Source organism: Pongo pygmaeus, chromosome 6 (genome assembly GCF_028885625.2).
Source record: "Pongo pygmaeus isolate AG05252 chromosome 6, NHGRI_mPonPyg2-v2.0_pri, whole genome shotgun sequence".
Taxonomy (NCBI): domain Eukaryota; kingdom Metazoa; phylum Chordata; class Mammalia; order Primates; family Hominidae; genus Pongo; species Pongo pygmaeus.
The window spans coordinates 37,983,024-37,997,500 of NC_072379.2; the positions used below are offsets into that span (position 1 = coordinate 37,983,024).

Below are 14,477 nucleotides of genomic sequence, written 5' to 3' on the forward strand. Positions count from 1 at the left end.
GGTGAAACCCCGTCTCTACTAAAAATACTAAAAATTAGCCGACTGTGGCGATGTGCGCCTGTAGTCCCAGCTGCCGGGGAGGCTGAGGCAGGAGAATGGCGTGAACCCGGGAGGCGGAGCTTGCAGTGAGCCAAGATTGCGCCACTGCACTCCAGCCTGGCTGACAGAGCGAGACTTCATTTCAAAAAAAAAAAAAAAAAAAAGACTACATACTATGCTGATTTTGCTTGTATAACTAGGAGGTAACTAGATATTCCCTTAGGTCATTGGTTCTTAAATTGGAATGTGCTTGTTTAAGCCCCATTTGAGATTCAATAGGTCTGGAGTGGATCCTGAGAATGTACATTTCTTGCAAGCTCCCAGGAGACAGCAATGCAGCTAATATGGGGACCACTACGCTTTGAAAAACACTGACTTAGAATAACAAAAAACAGTAATTATTCATCCAAATTAAGAAAAAGAAAATGCATCTACATTTTATTTCTCTACCCTCATAAATTATAACCTGGGAGATTCTGGTAGAACTATTGTAATTGATACAGAGTAACTAGTTCAATTTAATTAATTTTGCTAAAGTGTATATATACTAAAAGAGCTTTTTAAAACCTACTTTTTAAAAAAGGCATCTTTTATATGTAAAAATTGTTGATTTTTTCATATCATACCATATAATGTCATCAGTATTAATAAAAGCTTACATTAAAATCATTGAAAACATGTATCTAGTAAAAAGATGACAACAACAGAAAATAGTCCTTGTTACTATTTTCTATACAAATAAGTTACTAAAGTTTTTTAACCTAGGGAGAGGGGGCTCAGTTTTCTTAACAGAAAAGTGACATGTTTAGAGTGGACATGTCACACACACTCTAGTGTGACAGCCTTTCCAGCTCCAGAATGTCTCAGTTTGGACGCTGTCAAATCATTCATGCCTTTGTCACAAAGAAGCTGTTGTCCATCTGGCATGGTAAAGAGAACAAATGTCTTGGAGGAACTCCCCAAAAGTCTGCAGAAAGAATGACCTTTCCATTTGGTAGTTATTAACTAACAAGGAGATTCAAAATAGAAAATGAACAAGAGAATGTAATTTGACTGCCTGGAGAGTGTGTTCCAGCTCCTTGATTGTGCACGTGCTTGTTTTATCCTTGACTGTTAATTGTAATGAAAGACACGGTTTTATTCCTTATGGAAACTTCTTTAGTACTCAGATGGGCAAGTGATGTGTGTGGTGACTGTCAGTGGATGGATCAAGAGTAGATTGTAGAGTTTGCTGCTGCTCAGAAGCAAAATTAATAAATACCTGAAAAAAACCATAAAAATGTTGTTAACTTATAAGAATACAACCCTTTGGTCTCACTTACTAGAAAGGATACATTGTCTCAGAACACTGGCCAACTTGTCCTAAAACCCCAGATCATTAATTCATACCACTCCCTCCCAAATCACATAAATATGTAAATCCATTGAGGACACAACTCTAAGAACGTTCATATTTCTAGACAAGTATAATAATAAATCACCTAGAGTTCTCAATACCTTAAGCCTGGTTTTAGAAAGATGTTGTGATGTATTTTTATATTTCTGGTACTCTTAGTAAATGAAATGCTTTTTGTTTCCCCAGAAGTTAGCTATCATTTGATTATAGTGGCGCCCCACCCCACAAGTCTTGTGGGGCTGAGTAAGGTGGAGAAAGGAAGGTTAAGGTGACATGATTTAATCTGTTGAATGCTCAACATAATCATGAACAAACTGAAACTCTACTGAATATCTTATCTTAAGTAGAAGGGTGTACAATAAACAAACTTTCTGACACTCACCATCCTTATCATAATTTTATAAAATTTAACAAGATGAATTGAATAAAGTGAATTGAAGCAATTCGATTAATTTTAAAATTGGCTAGATTAGGTCTGATGAACAGACCAAAATGCAACCTCCTGAATCATTCAAGATACTATACCTGCTCCAAAGTGGTTTGGTTAATGGAATAATGCTTAATATTCCAGAAGGTTTTATTGTTCTCTATAACTTTGAACAAGTCAGCTAGGTATCCCCATCTTTTTGGCACATGATATTCTAATAAATTCAGATGCTGTCCCTAAAAGCAAAAAAAAAGTATCATATAATTAGCATTATTAAACAAAATTGATCATACTACATTTAATTGGCAAATAAATTCAGTTGTGTTTTCTCAACCTACACACATAATTTTGTGAGTCTCCAATGAATGTTTATTGATGACAATTTTTCATGGGGTATATTTGACAAATGACAGTCAACTGAGTGGCATTGCTGTTCTGCCCCCTGATATGCTCCAACCTTGCAACAGCATGGGGAAGCCCTGTTTAAGGAATCATAAGATGCCCAAAGATATTTGAAATGTAGGAATTTAACATGGCCTAACAGAGATGGATGGAGAAGCCCTGAGTTCTACACTGGGACTTGGGCTTATCTCTCTCTGTTCTCATTATTAGCTGAGCAACTCTTGGGAAGATATTTAAACCTCTGATCCTTGTCTTCATGTATGCCAATGGAGATAATTATATCTGTTTTACAGGGTGGCTCAGAGTCATAATTGAGCATGAATGACAGTCTCACACAGCATGCTTCTTGCATAGTAGGATTTCACTAAATGACAGTTGTTGAAATAAATAGAATATAATGACTTTATGGACTACAACCTGCTAGAAGTTATAATAAACTAGCATCCCACAGTTATCCAAGAGATTTTTAGACAGTGTTTCTCAAACTTTAGTGTTCATAGGAATCTCCGGGTCACCTTGTTAAAATGCAGATTCCCATTCAATAGGTTGGGGCCTGTGATTCTGCATGTCTAACAGGTCCCAGGTAATGAAGATGCTGCTGGTTCAGTGACCATACTTTATGATAGTAAGTTTGTAGAGGATTGTGATCTCAGCATAGGGCTCTTTCTGTGAAGCAATGCTGAAACCATCAAGCCTATAAACCCTACAGCAAATATATGGAAGAGATTAGCTTTTGCAATCTTCTATGCTGAACAAGATGAGCTATGCAATGGACCTGTGCCCACAGATAAGAGGCGTGATATATAATCACAGGCTGCTCTGGCCAATCCAGCAAGCAATTAAGCAGGCTTGTCACTCTTCAGAGTGGTCAAGCAATATCAGCTATCCATGCTATTTTTGGTAGGGAGGCAGGGCCTATACTTTGCAATGTGGCTAAGGTAACAAGCAGTATCTTATAAAGCATAGAATAAAAACAGAAAAAGACAGGTACATTTATTATTTTTGTATCTGAAAACAAAGAAATAATACAGGATATTAGCACTACCTTGAACTGAATTCCTGGAAAATAAAGCTTCAAGTGGTCAGAAACAGTGCAATGTTGATTTGCTTCCTTACAGAGCCAAACTTTGACTGTATAACCATCACCAAACCTGAGAGTTAAATAAAATAAAAACATGATTACTATCATATTGACCTAAGATGAGTAAATTCTAAATCCATTTTCACACAGAGGGAGAAAAAGGAAGTAACTACTCCAAATTGTTGGGAGTTTGGATTCTCAATATAAGACACAGAAATTAATTGTAAGTCAATTATACAGTTAGTTGTTTTCCATTTATATTGACACAGACACTGATTAACCTTAAAAAAATTATCAGCAAGTCCCAGAATCAACACCTAGTCAATAAAAGAGGGAAGGTGAAAATGCAAATGGTGAAAGCAAAGTCCTGAGCTAGTGGAAGTGGGAAGCTGGGCTGGAAACTGGCCCTGGGAAGCATGATTGCTGGCCTTATTGCTTCAAGGTCTGTACTGATTAAAATTTGGCTGGGAAAAGATGAAAGGGATTGCATACGTAATTACCAGGCACTTGTTTGTTTGTTACATAAAAAAGTTATCCCAATTGTACTTCAACCCAGCCTAGGTGGACAGGCCCTATGACTGCAAAGGAAGTCTCCTGCCTAAGGGGCTCTGTTCCTCACATTGTAGAGTTGTAGACAGTAGTTCCACTGGTGTCCCATCAACAATACATGAGCTCATACTCATACCCTAAGGTAACCTCAAATAGCAATCTCCAGGAATGTAGGGGTCCTCCAAAAACTATATGAATTATTCTACTCCCTTATCTCATGTGGTGTTGGACACATCATAGCATCCCAATAAAAATCTGTTCAATAAAAGACAAATACATGAATATACTCTGATGACTAAAATCTCTATCCATTTTGTTCACTGAGGCATCTTTTCTAGGTACCAAGCACAGTATGAGTACCTAGTACCTAGCACTGGTAAATATTAGCTTAATGAATGAAGAATGAACAAATGGCATGCCCAGTCTTAGCAATCATACGCATCTCATTTACAAAGCATTGCTGGGGAAAAATGTGTTACACTTAAGTAAATTTCCCCTAAATGAGGCTGATCCCTAACAGATTTATGGTCAAATTATTTTTCAAGTCTGTCTGGTAAAGACAGGGGACCCAAGACAATGTGACCTTGTTTCAGTGACATAGATCACCCTTGTGAGCACTCATGGAGCTCTTTGCCCTGGGGTTCTGTTTTTCTGTCCTCTTGTCTTAATTTCAGGCTGTCAGATGTGACTTCCCTCTGAGGTCTGTGCATGGCCACAGTAGCCCCCCATCATTCGAGTTGATGGTTTCTAATCTTCACATGGCTGAGAGGTTGGTGAGTACACTGACAAAATATACATAAAAGCATATGGACATGCACCTCTCTAACATTTCTATTTGGCTATCTCTCGGAATTGTTAAAGGCCAACACATTGGGTTGGTACAAGAGGTATATATATTCTATGGCCATCCCCCTTCTCAGCAGTATGTTACAAGCTGTGCTGCTGAATAACACGATCAACCCACTGTGTCTTCACCAAATCCCCCAAAGTGGATCTATATGTCCGCGTTTCATGAAAAGAAGGGATTGAGGCCTACGTGGTTGAAGGGGCTTACCAAGGTGAAGCACCATGTCACTGGAGCTTTGTAAATGCTCCTGGGAGAGCTCTCAGCTGTGTCTCGGCATAACATTATGTTCCAGGGCAGAGGGGATGTATTGCTTGGAGATGTGTTTCTGGTCTCATGTTTATTAATGATTCTGATGGCATGACAAAATGTAGTGTTTGCACTACTGAGGTTGAATCCAGCTGCTCCACGTACCAGTTGTGTGACCATGGAAAGTCTGGTAAATTTTCTAACCTCAGTTGCCTCATCTAGCAAATCGATTAATTATAGTATCTGCCTAATAAAGTTTGAGAGGACTGACTGAATTAATCCTTGCAAATTACTTGGAACAATGTCTGACACTGTGTAAATAAGTAGATAAATAAGCAGTGAAATTTAGGATCTATTCAGAATATGACCAGAACAGAAGAATGTTCTTCTTGGAGTGAAGAAGCCCACTGTTTATTTGGAGAACTTAGATAAAAGCAGATAAAACAATTCAAACATGAATAGGAAGCATTACATAAACATACAATGGTATGAGGAGACAGTGGCACAGAGATGGCTGTATGTTCTTATGTATATTAGGATCCATTTTTACCATTAGTAGAAATTGCAGCCCTTTGGGTATATTTTGCTAATGACTTTTGAAAAATTCATGCTAAATTCCAATAATTATCTAATAAATTCTCTATAAGCACATATGCATATTAATAATTAAAATTCTTTCAAATTAAAGTTTTGTTTGAACTAAAAGAATTCCAGCTTTTCCATGAAGAACATGAATTACGAAAAAAGAAAAATTACACAAAAATTAAACAAAAAGTAAATTCTACCAGTCTTCCAAAATAGAAACACTCTAGAGAAAATATGTCTGAAATAGATAGGAGATAGGCTGAAATAGGTTACTCAGGATCTCTCTAGAACAGTTAATAGTTAAGAAGACTTCTAAACATAAAATTATAAAAGCATGCCACCTTCAACAATTTAGACACTCTTCGAAGATTATTAAATTCATTATGATGTAAATATCTAATTAATATTAGCTTGACTTTTTCATTTCTATCTATAACATACACAGTTATGTCAATAATCTAAATTCCCTGAAGGATTTATTGATTTTCATACTTCTACAGAATAAAAGGTTGCAAAATAGCCAAGGAGTCATTTATTTCTATGTTCACTCATTGATCTAACATTGCTAGACAATATGTTATGTCCACATTATTTGTATAATCGGTGATTAAATAGGATAAATAAATGGCATTATCTGTAGGTAAAGGTGCTTACAAGAAATATTCTACAATTTTTTGAGGTACAACATTTTGGAACCACAAACATTAAATGTAATATATTATTAATGCTAAAACAGAAGCAGGAGTAATACATGAGTGGAAGAAAAAACATACACACATATATTTTGAAAGTCAGACACTTCAAGAGCAGAACAAAAGAGGTGGCAATGCACCTGTAGAGACATTTCTGAAAAATCATTTGTCAAGTTATACCACGTGCCTATGAAGCTTTGCATTCCTGAGCTTAAGGCTCCTCTTATAAAAGTCCTTACCCCCAAATTAAAAGTCATAGATTTATAACAAATACATTGATTTCAGCCTCAACTATTAAAAATCTCTACAAATAATACTTAATGAAGAGAAAATGGCTATTATATAATATTAAGTGCAAAATAGAAAATTATAGATTCAGTATTACATTAATGATGTAAGTATGTTTGCATATATTTACAGTCAGACTGAAATAAATTCTGGAATGTTATCCGGACAAGAAATAATCGCATGACTGTTAGGTTTTTTTCTTTATACTATTCTGAATTCTAAAATAATGAGCACATATAACTTTATCATTAGAAAGAAAAAATACACATGGCTTCTAAGAGAATTAAAGGAACATACTAATGTCTCATACTCTGTGACTGTATTTCAGTTTCTGATTTTAAAAATCATTTATTTAGGAACATTTTGTCACACTGCCTCTGAAAATTAAATGCATAAAATTCTTCTTGGTATAGAAACTAATCTTAGACTTTAGAAAATAACAGGATTTGTAAAATATGTAATATTTGTATTATGTGTTTATAGATATATGCCCACTGATTTCCATCATCTGCCCCACGAGGAGTCTATTCACACTCACATCCACAACCCCATACATGTGCCCTTCCCTACGCATATCTGAGTAGGAAATACCTTTAAAGACGACTTCTCCCTCATCCACCACAGGGTGAGAGCAGAGAGCAGAGGGGGACCAGGCCTCCCATGGTCTCACGTTAAGCTCTCATCCAGCACAAGTGTTACAGCACTGACTGTGGAATATGGGGCCCCCACTGCCTGAGACTACATTGTTCCCTAATTCTCATCTTCCTGCCTTACCACACCACACCCCACTCCTCATGGGTTGGTGCCTCAACAAAATACCAAATTCCAGTGATCTGTCCTCAGCTACTGAATTGTAATAGGTTTCCTTTGGATGCATGAAGAGGAGGAGAGGATGGCACTGAGGAAGGGTGGCTGAGCAAACAGCGGGATGCAAACATTCATGCGAGCACTTGATGTGTAGCTGGCATCTCTGTATTATTAATAGAAACTTCCTCATTGTAATCTCAGTCCTCATGATTACCCACTGGAAAGAAAAGGAAACCAAGAGAGAAGACTGAGGACATGAGCTCTGTCCTGCATCCTCTGTGAGCGAGGCACCAAACACATTATCCCAATTAATCCCCACAAAATACTGATGTTGCTATCTCTGCCTCTGATTTACAGAAGTGAGGTGGATCTCAGAGAAGCTACATAACTTGTTCGGGTCACGCAACTCCAAGGGAATGGAGGGAGTTACAGTTCCAATGCTAAGAACTTAACCTCAAAACTCCAGCCTGAAGCAGGATCTCATCTAATCATTAATGCTCTTACATCCTTTATATTAACACTTTCACATCAATAATTTCATTTTACTCTTATCACACCTGTACATGGACTAGAACAGATACCAATTCCTCTCTATAAAATGCAAAAATTTGAGGCCCAAAGAGATCAGGAGATTTTTTCTTTGTCACTCAGCTTATTAACTGGCAGAGCTGAGACCATGTGGCTTACCTCACAACCATGTCCCTTCATTGCAAGCACCTTTATTATTTCAACTTCAGTTAAGTTTGATTTGGATCATTTTCCAATCATTGCGTATGCAAATCAGAATGGCTGTAAGGATTATAGACCCAAGGTATTAACATAAAGAGAGCCTTTGACAAATAACAACAACAACAAAACAGTGTTTGGCAGCTGGCACCCGCATTCCTCTTGGAGAAGAAACCCTCTTTGAAAAGATCCTCAATACACTTCTGAGTTTAAAGACAAGATTGTATAGGGAGATGAGAGCTTCACAATAAAAAAGAAGCTTGATTCATGTTAACACACATCACTCCATAAACATTGCTCTCTGTGGCTGGACATGTCACTTTCTTAAATGACTCCACCAGTCATAGATCCAGATTAAAGTGGTTGGGTCAATGTTACCTCTAGGAAAGGCCAACAGAACTGTCTCAGAACTCCAGAGGCCATGTCAGCTTCATGCCTAAAAGACTCTGACTCAATATCAAACTCTTCAGCTTATCCATGAAGCTCTCCATCATGTAACTAGTGCCTTCCTCTCTGATTTCGCATCTAAGAGTATCCTTCATGCTACCCACAACCAGATCTCCTTTCCTCCATCCATTCAGTACTAATTCAGTGCTCACTTGTGCAAGGCCCTATTCTGGCTGTGAAAGCCCTTCCTGCGTACATGCAGGTGTATGGTGCATCCTTCAATGCCATCAGTTGTTACAGTAGAGTTCCAAGAACACAGGACACATAAACCCTTCTGCCACTGACTCTAACATCCCTGCAGATGCCCAGTTCATATATAATGGAGTAATGAGTGAATTAAATTCCTTGTTAGGCTTTGGTGTAATGAAAACAATATTTCTTTCTTAACTGAACAGCAAAATGCATATCTATTATTTTTTTCCTTCCTTCTTTAGAGTAATCAAAGGGAATCATTTTAAAGTAAGGAACAATAGCCAAGTCAGCGGGACAAAAAAAAAATACATAGCCTCATCTCCAGCATTATATCATTGTCACCAGCTAAACAAACATGACAGAGCATTTTGTTTCCAAGGTGGTGAGGTGACAGCTATATGACTCAGCCCCTTATGTGGCCTCTTGCATTTTTAATGGTCTCTGAACATTTCCCTTTATTTCAGAAATACCCTAGAGTCTAGATAAACAAAAGATGCCTTTTACAGCTGACAATATTGCAAGAGTGGTTTGCTATATTCCTCAACCTTGACAAGGAAACATTTCTTTCCCCCACACTTTTAAAGAGAAAGATGGGAAATAAATGAGCATCCATGAAGTTGAAATTCTTACACATGATTTCCACTATGAGTAGCAGCAGACGAGTTTTGCTTGGAGCATAGAGGAGTGCCTAAAATTCCGTTATTGTTGAAATAAATTATATATGTGATTTTCTGTCCTCAGCCACCAAGCTGTTCTCACACTAGTCACCTTGAGAGACCAAGAAAGCTAAAGTAGTCATTTTCTTCCAATTTTCTTTTCTTTCTGGTTTTGTTTTTTGTTTTTTTTTTTTCTTTATGAACATAATAAAGAAAACACCCCATAGAAGAAGCCATGGCAAGCTACTTTCTGACTTGATGAGTGCTGCCCATAGAGAAGCCTGCAGTACTTTGTGGGTGAGACCTGAGGAGGAAAACACCAGTATTAAAACAGGGAGCCTTCAAAGCCTGCACCCCACTCAGCCACAATCTGTGCAAAGATGGCAGCTTTGTAAGTGTTTACATAAGGGAGGGGGTGCTCTGCTGCAGGCACACAAGCAAACCCTCTCTATTCTGTTTTGCTGCAGTTTTTAGTTTTTGTAGGGACATGGTTCCCTTGGGAGAGTGGATTAAACTTCTTCTGAGTTCATTTTCAAAGGCTTTGCAAATAACCTCTATGGTCTCCAGTCAGATCTCATGTAATATAGCCCTTAAATAAATAATGTAATAATAAGAAAAAAATGCATAATTGCCTTAACAGAGAAGAATTGCTTTAAGGTGCAACCTCCCTCCCATTGTTAAGAAAAGGCTTTGATAAGCCATGCTCTGGATAAGAGACTCTGGGCCAAAATGTGCCTGGAACTTTCCAACTGGATGCCTGGCTAAGGACAGCACCCTGGCAGCCAGAGGCACAAGAGGGGAAACAGCTGAGGATGCAAGGAGGGGCCAGGTGGATGGATAGCCCAGGGATCCCTGATTACTGCTCTCTTCAGGCCCGCATTCAAAAATGTTGGAAAATTACTAAATTCATGGAATTATTGATACATTTGGGTATCTGGGGGTGATTCGTGGCTGGTTCCCCAGGCACTGGAGCACATGCCCAGGCAGGACTGCACAGGCTCAAAGACAGAGCAGGGCACACAGGCCTCCGACTCACCAAGAGTTCATAGAACCCTTGAGATAAGGGTCCTGGACCCCCCGGCATGAAATCAGGCACATTTTCCTAAATCTCCCATGGGCAGGAAAGACCCAAGTGACAGCTGAGTTATGAAAGTGAATCAAGACAGTGAATCTTTTCCATGTTACTCTGGATCCTTTCAAACACTAATTACAAACTAGAGGAGCTATAACGAAGAAAGTGCTAACTGGGATCAGCTTCTCCATGTTATGGTTGGGAGATGCCTATATGGGAGGCGGCTGACTCCTTGCTTTGTGAACAATTGTGCTGGAGTGATTGATAAAGTCTTCTCAAAAGGCTGGTACTTGCCCTTTAATCATTCAAATATGCCTCTGTACACAATAAAATTAACACTATAAATGTTTACAATAATGAGAAGAAAGCAGGGGCTGTAAAAAGTCAACATAGATGTTAAAATTGGACTCAAAAACAATAGACCTAGACTCCCTATTTTACGGGCACAGTCACTTTAGGTGTAGGTACAATACTGGCATGAAGTAGACATAAATAGATATCTTTGAAAGCATTTAGCCAAGACTTCCATCAGGACAGTATGAGGAGTTCTGCAGACTCATTTCCCAGTAAGACTGCTGAAAATTATTTTTAAAAAAGCAATAAAGTCTCCAAAATGGTATTTTTCTGTATAGAGCAAGATAAAAAATATAGTTATTCAAGAAAGTCTACTAAAACTGAGTAAGAACAGTAATAGTCTTTGGCATTTAAAACAAGATCTACTCTTCTCCTATCTCCCAGCTCAGGGAAATGGAAACTCCACTCCAAGCTGCTGCATCCAAGAACACAGGGCTCCCTCCCACCTTAGCTCTCCGTGAGTGAGCTGTCTTCCCCTCCCATCCTGGCCCCAGCTACATGTTCATGAGGTTAAGCTGCCAGTGAGTACAAATGAGAGGTGATGGTGCCCTTTTTTTTTACCCAGCTCTACCTCATTAGACAAAGGCTCATTAGACAGAGGCTTTAAATTAAGAACAGCATTGCTGAGAATATTGGGGTTCCCCCGTTCTTGCCTCATATCATGGTGTGGGGTTTCCACAATGGGAGAAGCAACCTGAGAGAATCTGAGGTCGCTGTCCTCCCTCTCCAATGAGTGCTCAGCTCCTAAAGTGGGAGCGTCATTCAGAAAGAAACATGACATTGTTCCCATTTCTAGCTCCAGAGAAGTGGCTCATATATGTTTCCTTGCCTCTAAAGAAGCAAGCCATAAACAGATAACTGCTAATCTATCCCCAAAGGGACTGTTTTGTTGTTTTAGTTTTTAGGGTTTTTTTTTTTTGTTGTTGTTGTTGTTTGTGGAGAATTTCAACCATAAGGGTGTTCTTAATAACTGGAAGCTGTGGTGAAAGGCAATTGGGAGATTGATAGATTCATTGGAGATACAGGCTAAACTATAGGCTGTCTAATTTACCAGACAGAACCAGGGAGACCACTGGAAGGAGCCCTCCCAGTGGCAAATTTGTGATTAAAACAAATCTCAAACACTAATCTCAGGAAGGAGTCCTTTAACAGAGCCTAAATTTGACGAGATTTATATGTAGAACAATTTATGCTCATGATATTGTTGAAAACAATACAGCAATCAGTGAATCTTACCAGCTGGGTGTGGGTTCAACAACCAGGCAGAAACAATCCCAAGTTACTTTATAAAATACTTTGAGATGAATGGAAATGAAGGGAAAACATTCCAAAGCTTATGAGATGTAGCTAAAGCAGTGCTTGGAGAAACATTTATAGCAATAATACTTACATTAAAACGTAAGAAAAATTACAAAATAATGCTCAACTGTATACCTTAAGAGACTGGAAAAAGAAAAGCAAACTAAACCTGAAGCAAGAAGACAGGAAATAATAAAGTTAGAGTGGACATTGATAAAATCAAGAATATAAAAACAATAGAGAAAAATGAAACTGAAGTTGGTTGTGGAAGTTTGGAGTGCCATATGGAATATGGCTATGAAAAAAATCAACAAATTTGATAAATATTTAGCATAATTGACTAAGAAAAAAAGAGAGATGATTCAAATTACTAGTATCAGAAATGAAAGAGAAAGCATTACTGCTGACCTTACAAAAACAAGCCATCCTTGATGGTTTCACTGGTAAACAAAATGTTTTAAGAAATAATACCAATTTTTCACAAATGTGTTTAAAAAATGGAAGTGGAGGAACACTTTCCACCTCATTCTTTGAGACCAGTATTACCACAGTACCAAAACCAAAGGCATCACACACACACAATCTTAAAAGAAAGGAACATTACAGACCAATATCTCTTAAGAATATGAACACAAAAATCCTCAACACAATACTGAAAAATTAAATCCAATAATATTGAAAAAAGTTATACATCATGATCAAGTGAGATTTATTCTAGAAATGCAAAGTATGTTTATCATTCAAAAGTCATTTTTTTTGTTTGTTTGTTTACCAAGAAGTCATTCAGGAGCAAGTTGTTTAATTTCCATGTAATTGTGTAGTTTTGAGGAATCTTGGTATTGATTTTTATTTACATCTGACTGTCATCTATCTATCTATCTATCTATCTATCTATCTATCTATCTATCCATCTATCTATCTATGAAAGAGAAATGTCTCACTCACTCTGTCACCCAGGCTGGAGTGCAGCAGTGCAATCTTGGCTCACTGCAATTTCTGTCTCCCAGGTTAAGGTGATTATCCTGCCTCAACCTCCTAAGTAGCTGGGACTATAGGTGCGTGCCACCACACCTAGCTAATTTTTGTGTTTTTTTTTTTTTTAGTAGAGATGGAGTTTCACCATGTTGGTCAGGCTGATCTCAAACTCCTTGCCTCAAGAGATCCACCCACCTCAGCCTCCGAAAGTGCTGGGATTACAGGGGTGAGCTACCGCACCCAGCCTGATTTTTATTTTTTATATTCCATTGTGGTTCAAGATTTCAATTTTTTGAATTTATTGAGACTGGCTTTATGGCTGAGCATGTGGCTGATTTTAGAGTATGTTCCATGAGCAGATGAGAAGAATGTACATTCTGTGGTTGATGGGTAAAGTAGTCTGTGGATGCTTATTAGGTCCAATTTGCCAAGTGTCAAAGTTAAGTCTAGAATTTCTTTGTTAGTTTTCTGCCTCAATTATCTGTCTAATGCTGTCAGTGGGGTGTTGAAGTCCCCCAATATTATTATGTGGCTGTCTAAGTCTTTTCGCAGTTCTAGAAGTACTTGTTTTATGAATTTGGGTGCCTTTGGTCATTCCATATTGGTTTATTTATCTTTTTTATTATTGAGTTGAGATATATATCTACAGCTATCTATCTTCTGGATGCCAATTTCTTATCAGGTAAATTTTTCCCATTCTGTTGCCTTTTCACACTTTTGATAATGTCATTTAAAGCATAAACATTTTTAATTTTGATGACAATTAATTTACTTTTTGTCTTTTGTTGTTTGTTGTGTTTTTGGTGTCATATTTGAGAATCCATTGACAGTTTCAAGGTCGTGAAGATTTACCCCTATGTTTTTTTCTAAGAGTTTTACAGTTTTAGCATTTACATTTAAGTCATTCATTCACCTTCAGTAATTTTTTTGTATTAACTGTGTGAGATATAGGGGCCCAACTTCATTCTTTTGCATGTGACTGTCCAGTTCTCCTAGCACTACTTATTGAAAAGACTATTCGAAAATCCTATTTACCCCATTGGCTCCTCAGCAAAGCGCATACACCAAATGTCTGAATAGTCTTTTCAACATCAAATGTTCTCAGCACCCTTGCAAAAATCAGTTGACCATAAAGCCCAGGGTTTACTCCTGGACTCTTAATTCTATTTCACTGATCTACAGGTATATCCTATTGTGAGTACCACATGCAAATAAATGAAGTTGGGACCCTACCTCACACACAGTTAATAAAAAAAAAAAATTACTAAAGATGAATCGAAGACTTAAACATAAGTGCTAAAACTATAAAACATTTAGAAAAAAATCTGGGGGTAAATCTTCATGACCTTGGATTTAGCAATGAATCCTTGGATATGACATGAAAACCACAAACAACA

At 37.7% G+C, this 14,477-nt stretch overlaps 1 protein-coding gene across 1 annotated transcript in view; it reads right to left on the minus strand.

Moving 5' to 3' along the window:
• Positions 1 to 241: 241 nt before the first annotated feature.
• The window catches only part of ABCA13 (ATP binding cassette subfamily A member 13), a 492,269-nt gene continuing 478,033 nt past the window's right edge, over positions 242 to 14,477 (minus strand). Inside the window, exons 60-62 of the mRNA XM_054496702.2 lie at positions 3,310 to 3,415; positions 1,961 to 2,098; positions 242 to 1,300 (exon numbers count right to left, since the gene is read on the minus strand). Coding sequence (XP_054352677.1) covers positions 1,205 to 1,300; positions 1,961 to 2,098; positions 3,310 to 3,415 — 340 coding nt within the window. The 3' untranslated portion in view covers positions 242 to 1,204. The remainder of the gene's footprint in view (positions 1,301 to 1,960; positions 2,099 to 3,309; positions 3,416 to 14,477) is intronic.